The sequence below is a fragment of the Pholcus phalangioides genome, unplaced genomic scaffold (genome assembly GCF_987345545.1).
Source record: "Pholcus phalangioides strain wild (caught in Gottingen) unplaced genomic scaffold, Ppha-v1.0 ptg000001l_1, whole genome shotgun sequence".
In the NCBI taxonomy this organism is placed as follows: Eukaryota; Metazoa; Arthropoda; class Arachnida; order Araneae; family Pholcidae; genus Pholcus; species Pholcus phalangioides.
In genome coordinates, this window is record NW_028301594.1 from 21891847 (window position 1) to 21908728 (window position 16882).

At 32.5% G+C, this 16882-nt stretch overlaps 1 protein-coding gene across 2 annotated transcripts in view; it reads left to right on the forward strand.

The window, feature by feature from the left end:
• Positions 1–3: 3 nt before the first annotated feature.
• PIG-N (Phosphatidylinositol glycan anchor biosynthesis class N) overlaps positions 4–16882 on the forward strand; it is a 31971-nt gene continuing 15092 nt past the window's right edge. Inside the window, exons 1-14 of one of the 2 annotated variants that reach the window (XM_089232046.1) lie at positions 4–355; positions 2680–2900; positions 3048–3151; positions 6704–6828; positions 7587–7717; positions 9168–9284; positions 9408–9508; positions 11148–11296; positions 12294–12315; positions 12457–12513; positions 12827–12906; positions 14126–14316; positions 14436–14508; positions 15564–15666. In XM_089232046.1, the coding sequence (XP_089088172.1) occupies positions 138–355; positions 2680–2900; positions 3048–3151; positions 6704–6828; positions 7587–7717; positions 9168–9284; positions 9408–9508; positions 11148–11296; positions 12294–12315; positions 12457–12513; positions 12827–12906; positions 14126–14316; positions 14436–14508; positions 15564–15666 (1692 nt within the window). In that variant the 5' untranslated portion in view covers positions 4–137. The remainder of the gene's footprint in view (positions 356–2679; positions 2901–3047; positions 3152–6703; positions 6829–7586; positions 7718–9167; positions 9285–9407; positions 9509–11147; positions 11297–12293; positions 12316–12456; positions 12514–12826; positions 12907–14125; positions 14317–14435; positions 14509–15563; positions 15667–16882) is intronic. The other variant, XR_016192677.1, reaches the window with a different exon arrangement.

Genomic DNA, 16882 nt, shown 5'->3' on the forward strand with positions numbered 1-16882 from the left:
AGGACGAAAGACCATGTCGTTCGAAAGAACCAAATTACACTTTTTTATTTTGTTTACTTTTTTTTTCCTCTATTTACCATTTTAGCTGTAGTCGGTAGGACATTTACTCGATAGTTAGGGCACTTTAGTTAGTCAACATGATCGTTGGGACTTTTGGGGTCGTCATTCACATTATTTTCTTGTATTCTATCTTCGATATTTATTTCAAATCGCCGATAATCCACGGCATGACGCCTTATGTGAGCCCAGCTCCCGCACCAGCCCGGCGTTTGGTCTTGTTTGTGGCCGATGGCCTCAGAGCCGACAAATTATTCGAAGTCGATGGCTTGGGAAATACTAGAGCCCCTTTTCTTCGGTAATGGATAGATTTTATTTTATAACAGTGTTGTATAATTAATGATCCTTAAAAACATTACATGCTTTGTCTATTGATCAATAAAGTCCCTCAAGGCGGCTACAGACGTAACTGCAAGCTTGCCTAGCATGGATGTGCAATCTTTTTTGCACAGGCATGTACAACTTCCCTTTCGCCGGAACAGCTTTGGTATAAGGGACAGGTTGGCGATTTTTGGCGACCTTTTTTCCGGCGCCAAATATGTCCGACGGTCCGAGAAAAAGCCGCCAGACACTACGTGCACCAGAAAAACAAATCGCCAGCATAGAAAATAGTAAAAAACAATAAAAACAAATAGTATAAACAAAAATAAGCTCTGGTTTGTTTAAAAAATAAAACTGTGGATAAAAATAAATCAATCAGGGTTTAAATAAAACCCGGCCATTGTTTAAAATAAAGCCCGGACCGTTGTTTAAATAATAAATCGATCAGGGTTTAAATAAAACCCGGACATTGTTTAAATAATAAAGCGATCAGGGTATAAATAAAACCCGCCATTGTTTAAATAATAAAGCGATCAGGGTATAAATAAAATACGGGCACTGTTTAAATAAAGGGAACAGAATTCCAAAGGAACAATACAACCTGACCAGCGACGAAAATGTAATCCAAACACTCGGAACAAGCACAAACGACAAAATGGCTGTACGGGTATTTGAAAAGGCGCACTACAACAACTAATGCCACCTGGCAGAATTTTTCAGAACAGCAACAACCCAGCAGAACAACACCGAACCAGAGTGCACCAACGATGGCAACTTATCGCCAGAAAAAAGTCGGCAATTTGGCGTGTCCCTTATACCAAAGCTGTTCCGTGCAATGACCTTCTCAATTGCTCATTCACTCACTCACAAGCAGAGGTCACTGAAGTGTGAAGACATACGGGTACCCGCATGGTTTTGCTTACGTAAATATGGGGTTTGAACAAGCATGCATTACAAAATTCGCTCAAGCCGCTTGGATGCTACAATCAGGATGCTTGTTCAAAATTCTCATACACACTCTCAAGCATTGCTTGTCTAGCTTGCAATACATGTGTAGCCACCTTCACACACACACGTCATGGAGCTATGGTGACAGAATCGTTTCTAGAGCATCATGGGCTCCTTGGCAAATGATGTTTGGAGACCTCAGAGCAGCTTTAGCATAACCTTTTTTTGGTGATGTGTTTGTGATTCTTTTCTTTGGTGAGAACAACATTTTGGAAAGCATGACAAAAGGTCTCCAAGAGTGAAACACGGTCATGCTTTCAGACGTATTTCTTGGCAAGATATATGTCCAAGGCAGCCCAGTTGAGGAGTATGTTATGGATTTGTAAAGTGTGAGGAAGAAAATTAAAGATCTCATCAGAGGCGGAAAAACTGGTTTAAGTCACATAGAAGGGTAAAGAGAAAAACTCGGACAAGTCCAGTTTGAGAAATAAAACCAGCTGTAAAAGAGTTGAGCCGGATCCACTGTATTGCTTTTTCCCCCAAAGCTCAGACGTGATGGGCAAACTACAGCCTGCTGCAGATTTTAAAATAATAGTGTCAAAATTTTCAATTTCAGTGTTTTTAAAAAATTCATTCAGGGAAAGGGACAGGGGGGTATTCTCTTTTTTTTTTATTTTTCACATAGATAATATAATTGTAAAAATTTATGAATAAAAATTGATTTAAAAACTTTTACAAATGACAAAAAATAAAGCACATACCGTCCTGTTTATCCCAGAAACACGAGTGTGCAAATTTCAAAAACTTGGAAAATGGCATTTGAATGCTTACTCAATCCATGTTACTCTATGGTTGTCATTTTCCTAAAATTTTTTGTAACATGTTTTTCAAGAGGAGTTACATGTTTGCGTTTCTGGGAAAAACTTAGACAGCAAGATAAGTTATTCAACCAGCTGATTGACCCAAAAAAGTGAAAATTCACACATCCATATCTTTGACTTAAGGGGGATGGTATGCAATAAATATGCATTTAGTATTAAAACATATTTATTTCTTCACAGTTATGAAGGATAAACCATTGACTCTTTTTTGCAATGAAACGTCTGAAATGAATGTGGCAGTCTTCAAAGTCAACACACTTCGCCACTTTATTTCTAAGCTTAAAAAATGCTGTTATGAATGTCTGACGTGCAAAAAATTTGTCTTTTTGTTTATTGAACTGCTCCTAAAAAAGTTTGCTTATCACTGGCTTAGACAATATTTTTCATTTGGTTGAGCTTAACCTTCAAGTCTTGTAAAAACATCTTATGGCTTTGTTTGAATATTTTTACCCCTCCCATTGATTTCTTCTAGGGATGTTGTATTGAACCAAGGAGTCTGGGGTATCTCTCATACCAGAGTACCTACTGAGTCTCGCCCTGGTCATGTTGCAATAGCAGCAGGGATCTTTGAAGATGTAAGTGCTGTCACAAAAGGGTGGAAAGAAAACCCAGTGGATTTTGATTCAGTTTTCAATGAAAGTAGACATACGTGGGCTTGGGGCAGTCCTGATATTCTTCCAATGTTCTCAAAAGGTAAAATACTCTTATTTCCTGTTCTTTAATAAAACATGAATTTCTGGTTTGATTTCTTTTTTTTTCCTTAAGTTAAATTTAAATATTTCGTTCACATAAACACACGTGCTTTTAATGCACAGTTTAATATCTGTTTTTGTTTTTAAGGTGAAAAGAAAAATGTATTCATCGATACATATTCTGGAAGTGAAGAAGATTTTGCAAGCGCCAATCCTTCTCACCTTGATACTTGGGTCTTTGATGAAGTTGAGGTATTTTTCTTATATATGTATAATACAGTAGAGCCTCGATAATCTGAGATGGATTGGACTGATGCCACCTCGGATTATCGAAAAACTCAAATTATCCAAAAAAACAATAACAATTACTTTAAATGCTGGTTTTACTTAGAAAAAAAAAAGACAAATAAAAACAGTACGTGTGTAGTTTTACTGTGCTTATTTTATTCTTGAATAAGATATAGAATTTTAATTATTTGAAGAAACCGTCAAATTTTTTCTTTGTTTCAAACAGTGCTTGTTTTGTTAGCAGCAATATCTAACCATCGTTCAAACTTAGTTACCATAGAAACAAATTTTCTTTCTTTAATTTACTGGTATTTTTGAAGTAATTTTGAATATGTCACAGAGATCACAAACAGCACTGAGTAGAGATCTTTCATTGCCATACGATAAATTTAACAAAAAATAATAATGTGAAAAATCCTGAACATGAGTGTTTGAGAAAAGTTCCAGGTGGGATTGTTGATGGACAATGCTGGGACACTTATAGCTTTCAACTGCCCTTCCAATGATTTTACGTAAATAATTGGTGCATATTTAGAAGACACCAACGAATAAGGCAAATACACAATATTTGCAATACAGTATTTGCCTTATTCGTTGGTGTCTTCTAAATATTCTTGGGCAAAGTGGATCAACTCTTCTAAATTGGTGCATAGACAATACCATTGTCCAAAAGCGGACAAACTTGCTCCTTTCTCAGTCACCCCCCAAAAGTAAAAATGGACTACATCCATTCAAGGGAGTCTGTTTTATTACACCATTTATTCATTATAGGGCTGGGAGCTGCCTAGCCCCTTTAAAACTGTAATTACTGTACAATATGTACATACTATGTATGAGAAGAAAAATAAAAAGGTTTGGTTCTTGGAGGGGAAAAGGGAAAGAAAGAGACAGTCACTCAGAAAGGAAATTCATAAATTTTCAGTGCTTCTGATTATCCAACAACTTGAATTTTCGAGACTCTATTCTATATCAATCAAAATATTTCTGTGCTTGTTTTTATACTTTATTTTCCAATTTAAACAATATCAATCAAAAGTATTTGTTTGATTTCACAATTTTCTACTCCATGTAGTTTCTTCATGCAGCGCATCCATGCCTTTATTACTACTTTTCAAATTTTCTTAACTGTCTATTATAAGCAACGTCCATTATAGTAGGATCTGTTATAATGAGGTTCTTCTGTACTGTATTTCTTAGGAAGGAAAGGTGAACCCTAGGCTTTTTATTCACTGCCAATCATTGTTGAACAAAGCTACAATCAATTCATGATACATCGAATTCCGATGAGTCCAATTTCTGTTTAAGTTGAAGTTTTCTCTCGGCTCCAGAATTGTCAATATTATTTTAGTGTTGAAATTCTTCCATAATTCAAAGTTTTCTTCTTTCAAGTTGAAGTTTTCTGAACTGAGATCAATTTCAAGAAAAATTGCATTTATCCTCTCAGTGAGAAACAAATCTTGATTATGCATGGATTTTCCAAAAATGTCAGAGTGAAAATTAGATTTGAGAGAAAAAGAACAAATTATCTATGAAGTGGGAAGAAATCTCAAGAAAATGTGTGTAGTTGAAAACAAGGCCACAACTAATATACCTTGTCTTCAGAGTGTTCTACTTTTTACATTTATTATTTCTAAAGAGTTACTTATTTATTTTTGCCGATCTCTGCAAATTAAAGGGAGTTTCATTAAGCACACAGTTTTTCACTTGCACATGATTTTTGCTGTTTAAAGATTGGCAGCTCTATTCCTATGATTTTCTTCATCTATTATCACTCCGATTTGAAGACTATTTGATGTTTTTTTAAATTTTGTAGCCATGGAGAAGTTCAGTATCAAGCAACGCATTCCTATTGTGAAAATTTATTGCAAAAACGGGGAGTGCTACACAGAGACTGTCCGTAAACTTTGCGCTATCTTTGGACTTGGCAATGCTCCCCTACCACAACAGCAGTTTTGAGGTTGGTACAGAAATTCAAAAAATCTGGGTCAGTTTCAACCAGAAAATTGCTCGGTCGAATATTCGAACATAAAGTTATCATTAGTTTCAGCGATTGGATGACCGCCTGCAGAAAAAGTGGAGATGGACATATACTCTTTATTATTTCTTTCATTTCTGCTGGGATGTGAAATTATTAAACTACTTTCACCAGTCTGAAGCTATGAAAATGTTTAAGAACACTGTTCTGAACAAAGGTTTTTGAGAATTCAATACCTCCTTATTAGATTAACACACACTTACTAACTTCACACAGAAAGATTTAATTCTATGATGATGAACTAGAAATACCTATTTTTAAAAAATGTGTAATCAAATAAAATTTTCAATGAGAAGACGCAAGATAACTTTTCTTTTAGGCATTTCACTTTCTTTTTGTACATCTAATATTGACTTGAATATTTTATAAATGTAGTAATTTTTTTTAAATGAACGAACCTTATATTGTTTTAGAAGCCAAAAAAAAATGTAAGAGAGAGAAATGAACAAAAATTCTATATATATATATATATATATTTTTTTTTACCTAGACTTAATCACTCCTTTCCATGCTGGTAGATATACCGACAAAGATTAGGAAAATTTTATGTCATCCTCAGACTTCAATTCAGTAATGGTGCATGGAAAGTTTCATGCTTTTTTTAGGAGTCAGTTTTTTAGTCCCTCTAGGATTTGTCAAGCTCTCTTATTGATATTATATAGGCCTACAATTAAAGTCTTTTATAAGGAGAGCTCACAAGGAAATTTTTTGTTATAACAGACCATGTTATAAGTGAATTTCAATTTTTTGCCTGTCAGGTAATAAATTGCAAAGCAATCTTGCTTTACCTGCATTATACTATATAATTATGTTCTGATTTTGGTTAATGAACAGAGTTAATTGTGAAATTGATTTTTGGCTCATGCAAGGGCATACCCAACCCAGGATCTGAACTAGAGAGGGGGCAGCTCACTGATATCAAATTGATACATCTGTGCTATGTGCCAGTTGCTACACTTTAATGTCTCTTCTGGGGGGTGGGGTCAGCTGTGCCCTCTGCGCCTTACTGGGTAGATGGCAGTTTGATTCTCCAAAAACATTCTATGTAGAATTTCGTATTTCTCAAAGGATTTAGCCAACCGAACATAAATTAAAATTCTTATATCACTGCTGGATTCCATGGATTTATGCAATGGTTAACGTCTTTCCACCAATATATTTCTTTAGCATGATTTGCCCAGCCGGTCAGTCACTAGAAATGATGAAAGTCAAATGAATGTGAAAGTTGTAAAATCCTTGTCTTAAGGGAAACTGTGTATGTGTACATATACTTTCGTATCTTGCTTATTTTACATGATTAAGTTAAGTCACTATTACATTATAAAAATTTCACAAAAATTCTTTTATGAATGTTAGAAAATGCAACAATATAGCTTACATTGTGGTTACATTTTTAAATTTTTAGAAAACTTTTGTAGTTTAATATCACCTTATTTAATAATCGTTGCATGTTTTTTTTGTTTTGTTTTTTAAAATTTCAGAAATTTTTGAAGGAAAGTAAGTTGAACTCCACGATATCATTCATGTTGTCACAAGATAAGATCATATTTTTCTTACATCTTCTTGGTCTCGACACCACTGGGCATGCTTACAAGCCTGGATCAAGGTCAGATTATATTCAATCCAATACGTATATATTCTTATACAAACATTTCGAAGAAAAAAAATTAACATTAAAAAATGTTTTTTTATGCTCTTAAAACGCAAATATTTTTTAATGCGATTTTGAATTTAAAAAATATATTTGGATTTTTTTTAAATAATGAGCTTTTAAAAATTCTTCAATAATTAACGATACTTGGCAGAAGGAAAAATGTTTTCAGTGAGTATTGTTTTAGCAGTATAGAGGGAATTTCAAAATGCTGCGTAAAAACTTTGAGGAGGAGTGGTAGAGACACCAAAATTAATCATGTTCATAAAAGGAAAAAATGGTCAAAAACGTCACATTTGACATTTTTTGTCCCCACTCCAGGTGGGCGCACACACATACACAATCGAGGCTCACCTTCTGTTGAGTAAATTTCCGGAATCAAAGCATAAGGAACCTTTTGAAAGAATTTGATGGCATGAATTGTCATTGTTAAAAAATTCACGGATTAAATGTGTAATCCGTGAATTACACATTCCATGAATAAAACACATTAGAATTTCTTAGTGCGAATTATATGTTGCTGCATCTTATATCTGCAGTTTTTTCCCCAAGTACACAGTGGCTCCTACCTTCTTTTACCATTCCTGCAACATTTTTCTTTTATATGAATATGGTTCATTCAGTGATAGGCCTATGCTCTACCATGCTTATAGTGTAATCCCGACCTACATGAATGTTAATAAAGGTTGTTTTTTTCTCCTTTTCCATTGTAGTGATTACGAAAAAAATGTCCAAATTGTTGATGATGGGGTAAAAAAATGTGTGGATCTGATTGAAGAATTTTTTTCCAATGATGAAAAGACTGCATATGTTTTCACTTCTGATCATGGAATGACAGATTGGGGTAAGAGTTAGTTATGTAAAATTTCAGTAAATCACGGCACATATACACCATCATGTTTATCCTTTTTCTGAAATTTACATATCATATAACTTGGGGAACACCAGCTTTTTCAATGTTGAAATCTGTTTGATTCTCAGCATGCTGGAAAAAACTAGGTTTGTGTATGTGTGATTAGGATCACAGAATACATCCAAAAGTTTGATATCAATTTATATCAGGTACTGTGAATAAATAGTGAATAAGATTAAAATAATTTTCAAATTTGGTAGAATTTGAAAATGATAATAAAAATTAAGAATTTACTCTTTCAAATTTAAATATTGTCAATGTAATATAGATGCTATATTCTTCAATTTTTTATACATTTTGAGAGATTAAAGAAATGCTCTGTCACTTTCGTGTTATACCATCATGTCTTGCTACTGAATTCTTTAATTTTTCACTCTATTTATTTCAATTTTGCATACATGATCAAGCAATATAAAAATAATTTACTGTCTACTTATATTTACATTAAACTCATCGAATCTATGAAAACATTTTTAATAAATTGCAACAGCAAATGCAAACATGAAGTGCTTTAACTATTTCAAAGTAGCTCATAGAACAGAAAGGATTGTAAAATACAAAGAAAAGACAAGGTTTAAATCAGCCAATTCAATTGATTTTTGAAGTTCAGATATTTAAGAATTACTTAGCGTCTGTGATTCAAATTTGCTGGCATGCTGGTCTCCCTCACTATTCCCTGGCATGCCAGCAAATGTGGCAGAATATGATAAAATAAATTACACATGAAATTTTGCTTGAATTTTTTTTTAAATAACTTTTATATTGCCCCTAAGTGAAATATTCAGCTCTCTGCCCAGGTAGCTGATAAAAAACTGTATATATTGTGTAGCAAATGCATCAGGATTTAAGCAACAGCCATAAGGATTTTGTGTGAATAAGGGAAAACAAAAGTTGCAAAATTTTCTTTGTTAAATCTGAAATGCATAAAATCGGGGTCCATTATCCCTTTATGTGGATTTTCTTGATCTGCATTATAACTGCTACATTGAAAATAAAACCATGTTAAGAACCCAAAATATTTTGGGATGGTCAAACTAAACAGATCAAGTTTGACGAGATATCTTGGGAGTGCTGCTCCAAGGGTTAAATAGTGGGTTTACACAAAAATTTGGTGAAGATCGATCAGAGATTGTAGATGTGTATTGAGAACAGACATATCACAGAAAATAAATTTTATGTAATATAGATTCAACTGAAAAATTTTATTTATGCCGTGATGAAATTTTGTCTTAATACATCACTTTGATGGAGAGAATTTGAGGGTTTTTTTTTAAACTTTTGAATGCTCAGGTAGTGTTACTTCAATTTATTAGATTCTTATATTCCAGTTTTTTTTATTTGAAATAAAAAATATATAAAGTTGTTTTTTTTTTGTTCATAGGTTCACATGGTGCGGGTCAAATGCATGAGACCTATACTCCTTTTATTGCCTGGGGTGCTGGGCTGAGAGGACCTCTTGGTGAAGGACGAGATAAATATCATGATGGTCTTTCTGAAAGTTAGTTTAACATTAATTACTTTGAACCATCTTTAATGTCTTAAATTATATGTCACAATAGGTTCAAGTCTATACCATGTACATGTTTTTTTCCTCACAAGATTTATTTTTTTTTCTGAATAGGTTGGAAACTTAGCCATACCAAAAGAATTGATATTAACCAAGTTGATATTACTCCTCTCATAGCAACTTTAATTGGCATACCTTTCCCTGTAAACTCATTGGTAAGTGATTCTTAGATATAAATAAATTTGTAAATTTGACCAAATTTTTTCCTGTAGAAATATACATTCCATAACTTTCTTATAATTTCTTATCTACACCAGGTACAAGGAAAAGAAACCGTTTATGTGCTTCAGTAAAATATTGTGCTTTATGCAGTTTCAATTACATTTTTTTCTTTAACTCTTAATTGGCATGGTGGGGTGATTTTGACCCCACGCATTCCGCATCTTGCCACCACTTGGGAAAGAAACATCTGGACCATCTTATTTTAAGTACCTTTCAAGCTAGTTGTCTCATGTGTTTGACAAATTTATGATTTTATTCTATTTTTCTTCCCTTCATGTCACTGATTAAAATTTTTGTTGGGGTCAAAATGACCACTTGCATAAGTCTTTTTTTGTCTGAGGGCCGGAGTGTTCAGATTGGAATGACATATTGGAAGAGCAGCAGTTTTCTTGATAACAGTTTCAAATTAATAGTGAAACATTGAATATCCGAGGTGAGTATGAGGATAGTGTTGTTTGTGAATTTTATGCAAGATTTGTGTGATCAATAATATGTCACTGTGTTGTTTGCAAGTGCTGTGTTACCGACTTGGAATAAGACTAATTTTTGTGCTTGTGAAAATATAGTAAATAATATTTTAATTTGTAAATTTTGTTTTCTAAGTATATTTCAATCATATCTGTTCATTTTTTGATCATGAAAGTTGAGTTCAAAAAATTTAATCAAATTTAAAAACATTTTCAAATGTCATGTGTCCCTCTATTTTTTCTGAGTATGTCTTAATAAAAGAAAATTTTTGGGAAAATAATTAAAGAAATTTGAAAAGTTATTTAGTGAATTATAATTGACAGATGAATGAAATCATCTAAAAAACCTATTGCTTTTATGAACATTTTTTTTATTGATTTTTTTAATGCATTAATATTTGCTGGGGTCAAAATGACCCCATGATGCCCGTTATGCACAGAATTTTCACACGCCAGCAAGTTAAGGGTTTTAAAAAAAATTTAATATGTGTGTATTTATCCATGCTTATTTCATTTCTTCATTCAATTGATAAATTAATGTGCTGGGCTCGATAAAAATGTCCAAATCAGCAAGTTCTTTGCAGTACTACATGAAGTTATGAGTAAAATATGTGAATTTACCTGAGCTCTTTAAATAAAGCTCAATTTTTTCATGTAAAAGTGTAAATGAATTCATTCATAGAACTCTTATGTGTACAAGGGAAAAAGTGTGTTCAATTTTTAATTAATCATCTGGGTATTTTTAGCCTAAATGCATTGAGTATACCTGTAGTACTCAGAAGACTTGTTAAAAGTTGTTTTAACAAGTCTGCTGACAACAAGTTTTTTATTAATTAACAAGTTTTTTGTTTTATAAAATGTTTTTCATGTATGCCAAATCAAGTAAAATTTTGAATAGCCTTAGTTATCGACATCCATTCAAATTTAATGTACATAATTTTTGACAATTGGCTTATGCTCATTTTATTTCTTTTTTGTGATAAAAGCTGCTAGAAAATGATTGTGGTATGACAAAAATGATCAAATTAAAAGCTGCTATATTAAAGCATAAATAAAAAAAGGAAAACCTAAATCCTAATTGTACGTAGTTTTATTTGCTCGTTAGGGTGTGCTTCCGGTAGAGTTTCTTGGAACAGAATGGGCTCACAAGGCGGTGTCATTACTTACTAATGCCCGACAGATTCTTGCTCAATACAAGCTTAAAATGAAGCAAAAGAAAGAAAAGACTCTTCCAATATTTTTCTGGAATTTCAGGTACTTTCACATTTACAAATATTTTGGAATTGTCTTATTTAAGTGGCATTAAAAAGTTTACTTCCATTTCACAAACAGAAGAGAAGAATGTTTTTCACATTGGCAGAATTAATTTTCATTATAAATGGACTTGCAGTTTTTTAATCACATTGTCATCATAGACTAGGTATGTTATTGTTTGAGAAAAGTTGATTTTGTTATTTAATTAAAAGTGTTATTATCACAAAAAAATGAGTAACTTTGCCTGGTTTTAATTTATACAAAAATTGCCACGTTTTTAAGACAAATAAATTCAATTGGTCGAATGGTCGACGCGTTTCGGCTCTTCAATGGAGAGCCGTCATCAGGACCTCGTGGTCAGAACTCACACGAATGAAGAGTGATGTTTACGTCTGGTCGTCCGAAGAGTTCGCCTTTGAAAGACCACTCGGACGCAGCAAATACAAAGGCGAACTCTTTGTACGACCAGACGTAAACATCACTCTTCATTCGTGTGAGTTCTGACCACGAGGTCCTGATGGTGGCTCTCCATTGAAGAGCCGAAACGCGTCGACCATTCGACCAGTTGAATTTATTTGTCTTAAAAACGTGGCAATTTTTGTATAAAAGTGTTATTCATTCAGTACAGAGAAAATTTAGTCATCAGGATAATTTTTTTCTAAAACAAACAAATAAAGCAGTCATAGGATTTTATTTTATCTAGAACTAAGAAAACTAAAAGATGTGAGAGAATGTTAAATGATAAATTTTTAAGTGTAGTAGAATATTAAAAAAAGCAGTCTAGTATTTAGGACCATCTATAAATCTTTCATTAAAAAAAATGAATTTTTTTTAATGAAAGATTTATAGATGGTGAGTACAAATGAGTAAAATGAGTAAAAATGAGTACAAATTGTTTCAATTTCATAAAAATTGTTTTACTTATACGTTTATTTTCTACTTTTTGAAATTCAGTTGAGAGATAAGTAGTCTTTTTTTTTTTCTCATTACCTTATAGGGAATTGTCCTCTTCTCGCCAGGTAAGATTTGCTGACTTCGTTGTATGCTGCTTTATGTTGTGTAAAATCTCTAGTTGGGGGAGTAGGTGTTATCATTTCAGTTTTTTGTGTATCTTTTTTAATGCTCAAAGTCACTTATACTGCTTTTTTTTTCCAATTTAGGCAGAATTAATGTCAATGATTGAGACACTCTTGAAACAACATAGATACACTGATGCAGTGAGCATTATTTTGATATTGTTTTGAGTTATAATGTTAAAATAATGAACGAGAGGACATATTTCTATCTGCATATTAAACTTGGATTTTCTATTGTTTGCTAGCAAGTTGAAAATTCGCATTTTATGTCAGAGAAATGGGAATAAATAATGAATTTCTTCAACAAGCAGATGTGTAATATTATGAGATTTCAAAACATATATGTTCAGCTTTCATTTTTTCCATAATAAGTCAATTTGGGTATAAAGATGAACTTTTTCTTCATAATAATTGCTGTCGCAAGTTTACTCATGTGCTAATTTGCTTACTACAGATCCAAGTTGGTGTGAAAGTGATAGAGCTGGCACTGAAAGGAATGGTATATTACGAGCAGTATGACAGATTTGCCCTTAGGTAAATGAAGCGGCAGCATTTTTAAGTATTTTTTACCTAGTCGTCTCATTTCAATCATTTTCAAGGTTCACACGATAATGTTGAAACTTGATTTAAAATGTAACGATGGTATAAACTTTAACGCTACAGCTTTCTTATTTATGTTGGTGGCTGTGTTGACATTTCTGCATTTAAGTGAGTTATATCTATAACAAAAAATAACAACTTATTTAAATTTACTTTACATAATTACTTGGAATAAATCTTACTTGGAACTCTGGCCTATGAGTTCAGATTTTCCCTTTATAAATTAAAGATGTGGAATATGATATATAATATCGTATATAATATCTCGATAATACTAATGTGGCAATATTATGTGTTTTCTTGTATTATGTTACAAATACAGTTGGACTCACAACAAACACAGGTTTTATGAATTTTCACATATAAGGAATAAAGAAGCTTTTGTGCAATTCTTATGTGTTTAATATCGCTTATCTATGTTTATCAAACCCGTAGGGATATAGCGAATATATTTGCTGTTTTTTTTTTTGGCTTATTATAAGTGGGTTTGACTATTTATTACAGAATGTTTTCTAGCCATATAATGTTGATGGCAGATTGAAGCACCACACATAGCAAGCATTACACCGAAACAAACCTCATGTCAGGTTCACTATACATACACACACACATTCCAACATGTACCAATTCGTTAGAAGTTCTGCAGAAGAATATGGACAAGGTGCATGTTTGGTTCAGTAGTAGCCATATAATATTTCAATGCAATTCAATTTACTGATACAGTAAAACCCCTCTTAACGGACACCTCTCAGATGCAGCCACCCTTTTTTTACAGTCAAATAATAATTTCCCCATGCATAATAAAAGTATGCTTTTGAAACCCATCATGAATTGTCACCCCCCCCCCCCCTTTTACAGACTGATTTTCTTGTCCCACTGGTGTCTGCTAAAGAGAGGTTTTACTGTGTTTGAAAATAATGTGTTTTGAAACCTGATGGTTGTACCACATCAGTATAAGTGACACATGTATTTAAAATTTTGTTCTCTAAAAGCAAGCCACACAGAATTTATTTTTCATGATATGATGCACTGGAAAATTTATTAGGCAGCAGAAACATTAAAATATTTTTCTGACACAGTTTTTTTAAAATTCTGTCATTGAATTTTATAACAGTTCTTATATTTTTAAAATGCATTAGTTTTACTATTTCAGCTTCAGCATTTTTCTTGGTTTCCTGGGGTGGATGAGCTATATTTTAGTTCTAATTTTAAGAGATTACACAAGTTTCGCAGTTCATGCTTCCCTCGAGTCATCCATGGTTACTTACAATAGCAAAATATCAGCAGCCAAAACATCTGTGATGTTTATTTTCATCTCAATCATTGTAGGAAGTCTTTTGTATGGTGGGTGTTTTTCACATTTCTTTTGAATTCCCCCCCCCCCCCGCCAAGTGTTAAAATGTTTCATTAATAATACAGTTACTTTCATAAGTCAGAATGAATTTTGTCATTTCTATTTGTAGTGCAATCAAGTCCATCCATGTATTATGTGTACTTCTTCCTACCTGTAGTTTTATGGTTCTTGGTATTTTTAAGGTAATTCACATTTGTACCTTTTTTTACAAGTTTGCATTTTATTTTTCATCAATGCAGTCAAAAAAATCATGTTCAACCCTAGCATGGCCAAGATGGGGTCATTTCGACATCACTAAATTTCACAATTTTCAGGCTAAAAAACTAATAAAATAAAATATTAGATATTTAACATTCAATAGTTTCTTGAATATTTATGATTAATTAAAAATATAATCAAAACAATTACAGTTATGTTTACACAAAAAAGAAGAGTGTATAAAGTGATTTTAACACATTTTTTTCAATGATTTTGAATTTACGCTTCTTATTAGGGTGGGGGATAATTTCCAGTTGTAATGGCAAATGTGTTTTACCTTTTTTTTTTAGGTGCAACACTGGCATGATGAATTGCAACCCTATCGCCATTCATGGTTTTTTTCCCCTCTCATCAGCAGACAAAAAGGAAAACTTATTTTATATTTAATGTGTGTGTCTTAATTCAAACACCATTTCTTTCGCCCCCATTTTAAAAAAAGTGACAAATAATTTCACACTTGGCAACATTCCACAGCTAAAGAACAAGCCTCAAATTGCAGTCAGACAAGGTTAGACAGAGATCTCAGTCCCTGCTTGTTATGTGTCAATATCTGCTTTTTTCTTCATTTATTTCTAAATGATAATATTACTGGCCACTCAATTGGATTTTTGAATGTGTACCAAAACATTGTAGATGAATAATGAAAGTGGCACAACAATGTAATTTCAATCGCAATTTGGAAATTGAAAATTCCAGCTTAAGACAGAATAAAACAAAGATTAACTAGAATTTTTTTTAATCAAATGCAAAAGTTTTTTATACATCAAAGCTTGTGGAAAAATTTACCTCATCTGTGGCTTGCAAGTGTTAATATTCTGTTAGAATGAATTAATAATTAGATGGATCTAGCAAATTCGTTGTATAAACAAGCTATTTTCTCTCTATCTCTCTCATGAATTCCTTTATATTTTAGACAAATTACTTTCAATATTTCTGAATGCTTTCATCTTTTTTATGTGTCACATTTTTGGATTTCCAGGATAGATATTTTCCAAAATGCAAAGAACTACATCATTACAAAAGAATATGTACTGTTATCCATGGCTGTTTTCATAATCGGATTCATCTCTTTGGAACTCTTGGTAAGCACACTAATAACTTCAACTCATAACTTCAAAAGTGTTTTGATAAAGTATAATTTTTTCATGAGTTCAGTTACATCTGCATGTAATGTTCCATGTGGTTTCTACATGTGTAACTAATTTTCAGTTGCAATAGAACCTCCCTTAATCTGTATCTAAAAAATTGGTGCTTTAAGTTCCTTCCTATCGATGTTATAAATAATATTATGTTACTGCAGTTTTGCGTGTACAATAATTTGTGTTTCTATCTTCTCCAAAAAAAGGAGGAAACATCTCCCAACTTTTCATTGCAACATATTAGTCTAATCTTTAGATAATATTCATTATGTATATTACAATATTTCTCTAGGAATTACTCATACAGGCGATGCATAAATATGGTCAATACTCATTTTTACGAACTTGTATGAACTTAAACAATTAGTTTTTAAAATTGAAAGTTCATGAATTGGAAACATGCTCAAAGAAATAGCATATTGTTTTGGATCAGAGGTATATGCAAGAGGAGTACACAGGGTATTTGTGCCACCCCCCCCCCCCCCAAGATGATCAAAGATAAAAAATATTTTTGTAAAGAAAATACTTTTATATGCTATTTCAAATTCTAAATTTTTAGTTAGTTCTAATTAGTTCTAATAGTTCTCATTTTTCTTTTGTTTCGTTGGATTTTCCTCTTAACAGGCCTATTTTGTGTTCCACTAAGACTCGATGAGGAAGGTTCTACTCTATGTATATTCTCTTTCTACCTGTGATATAGTCAACAGTCATGCAACAACATTGTGTCAATCAATATATTTATTAACACTGAAAGGACCAAGCTAGTAGTTTTGACCATTTTCTATTTTCTTGTTCCGTTTTCTTAGGGAGCCAGATTGTTTAGTATGGTGAAATTTCATGAATTTTCTCAAAACTAGATAAATATTTTTCTGTCCAACTATTATTAGTTAGTAAAAAAAATTGTCCAAGATATTTTCAGTTTATCCCAAAAGAATCATGACTGGCCAATTTGACTTGTAACATTACAAATACTTTCACTGTTACTACTAAACCACACATGTACCTAGTCCATATTCTTCTGTGGAAAACACTTTTGCTGCATGCGTTAAAAATATTTCATTAAATCTGGCCATCATATTTTCTGTAATGTAGATGTGCTTGCTTGTTCTGTTACAAGAGGATACCCAAAAGTAACCAGAATCGCCTTACAGTAAGTAGA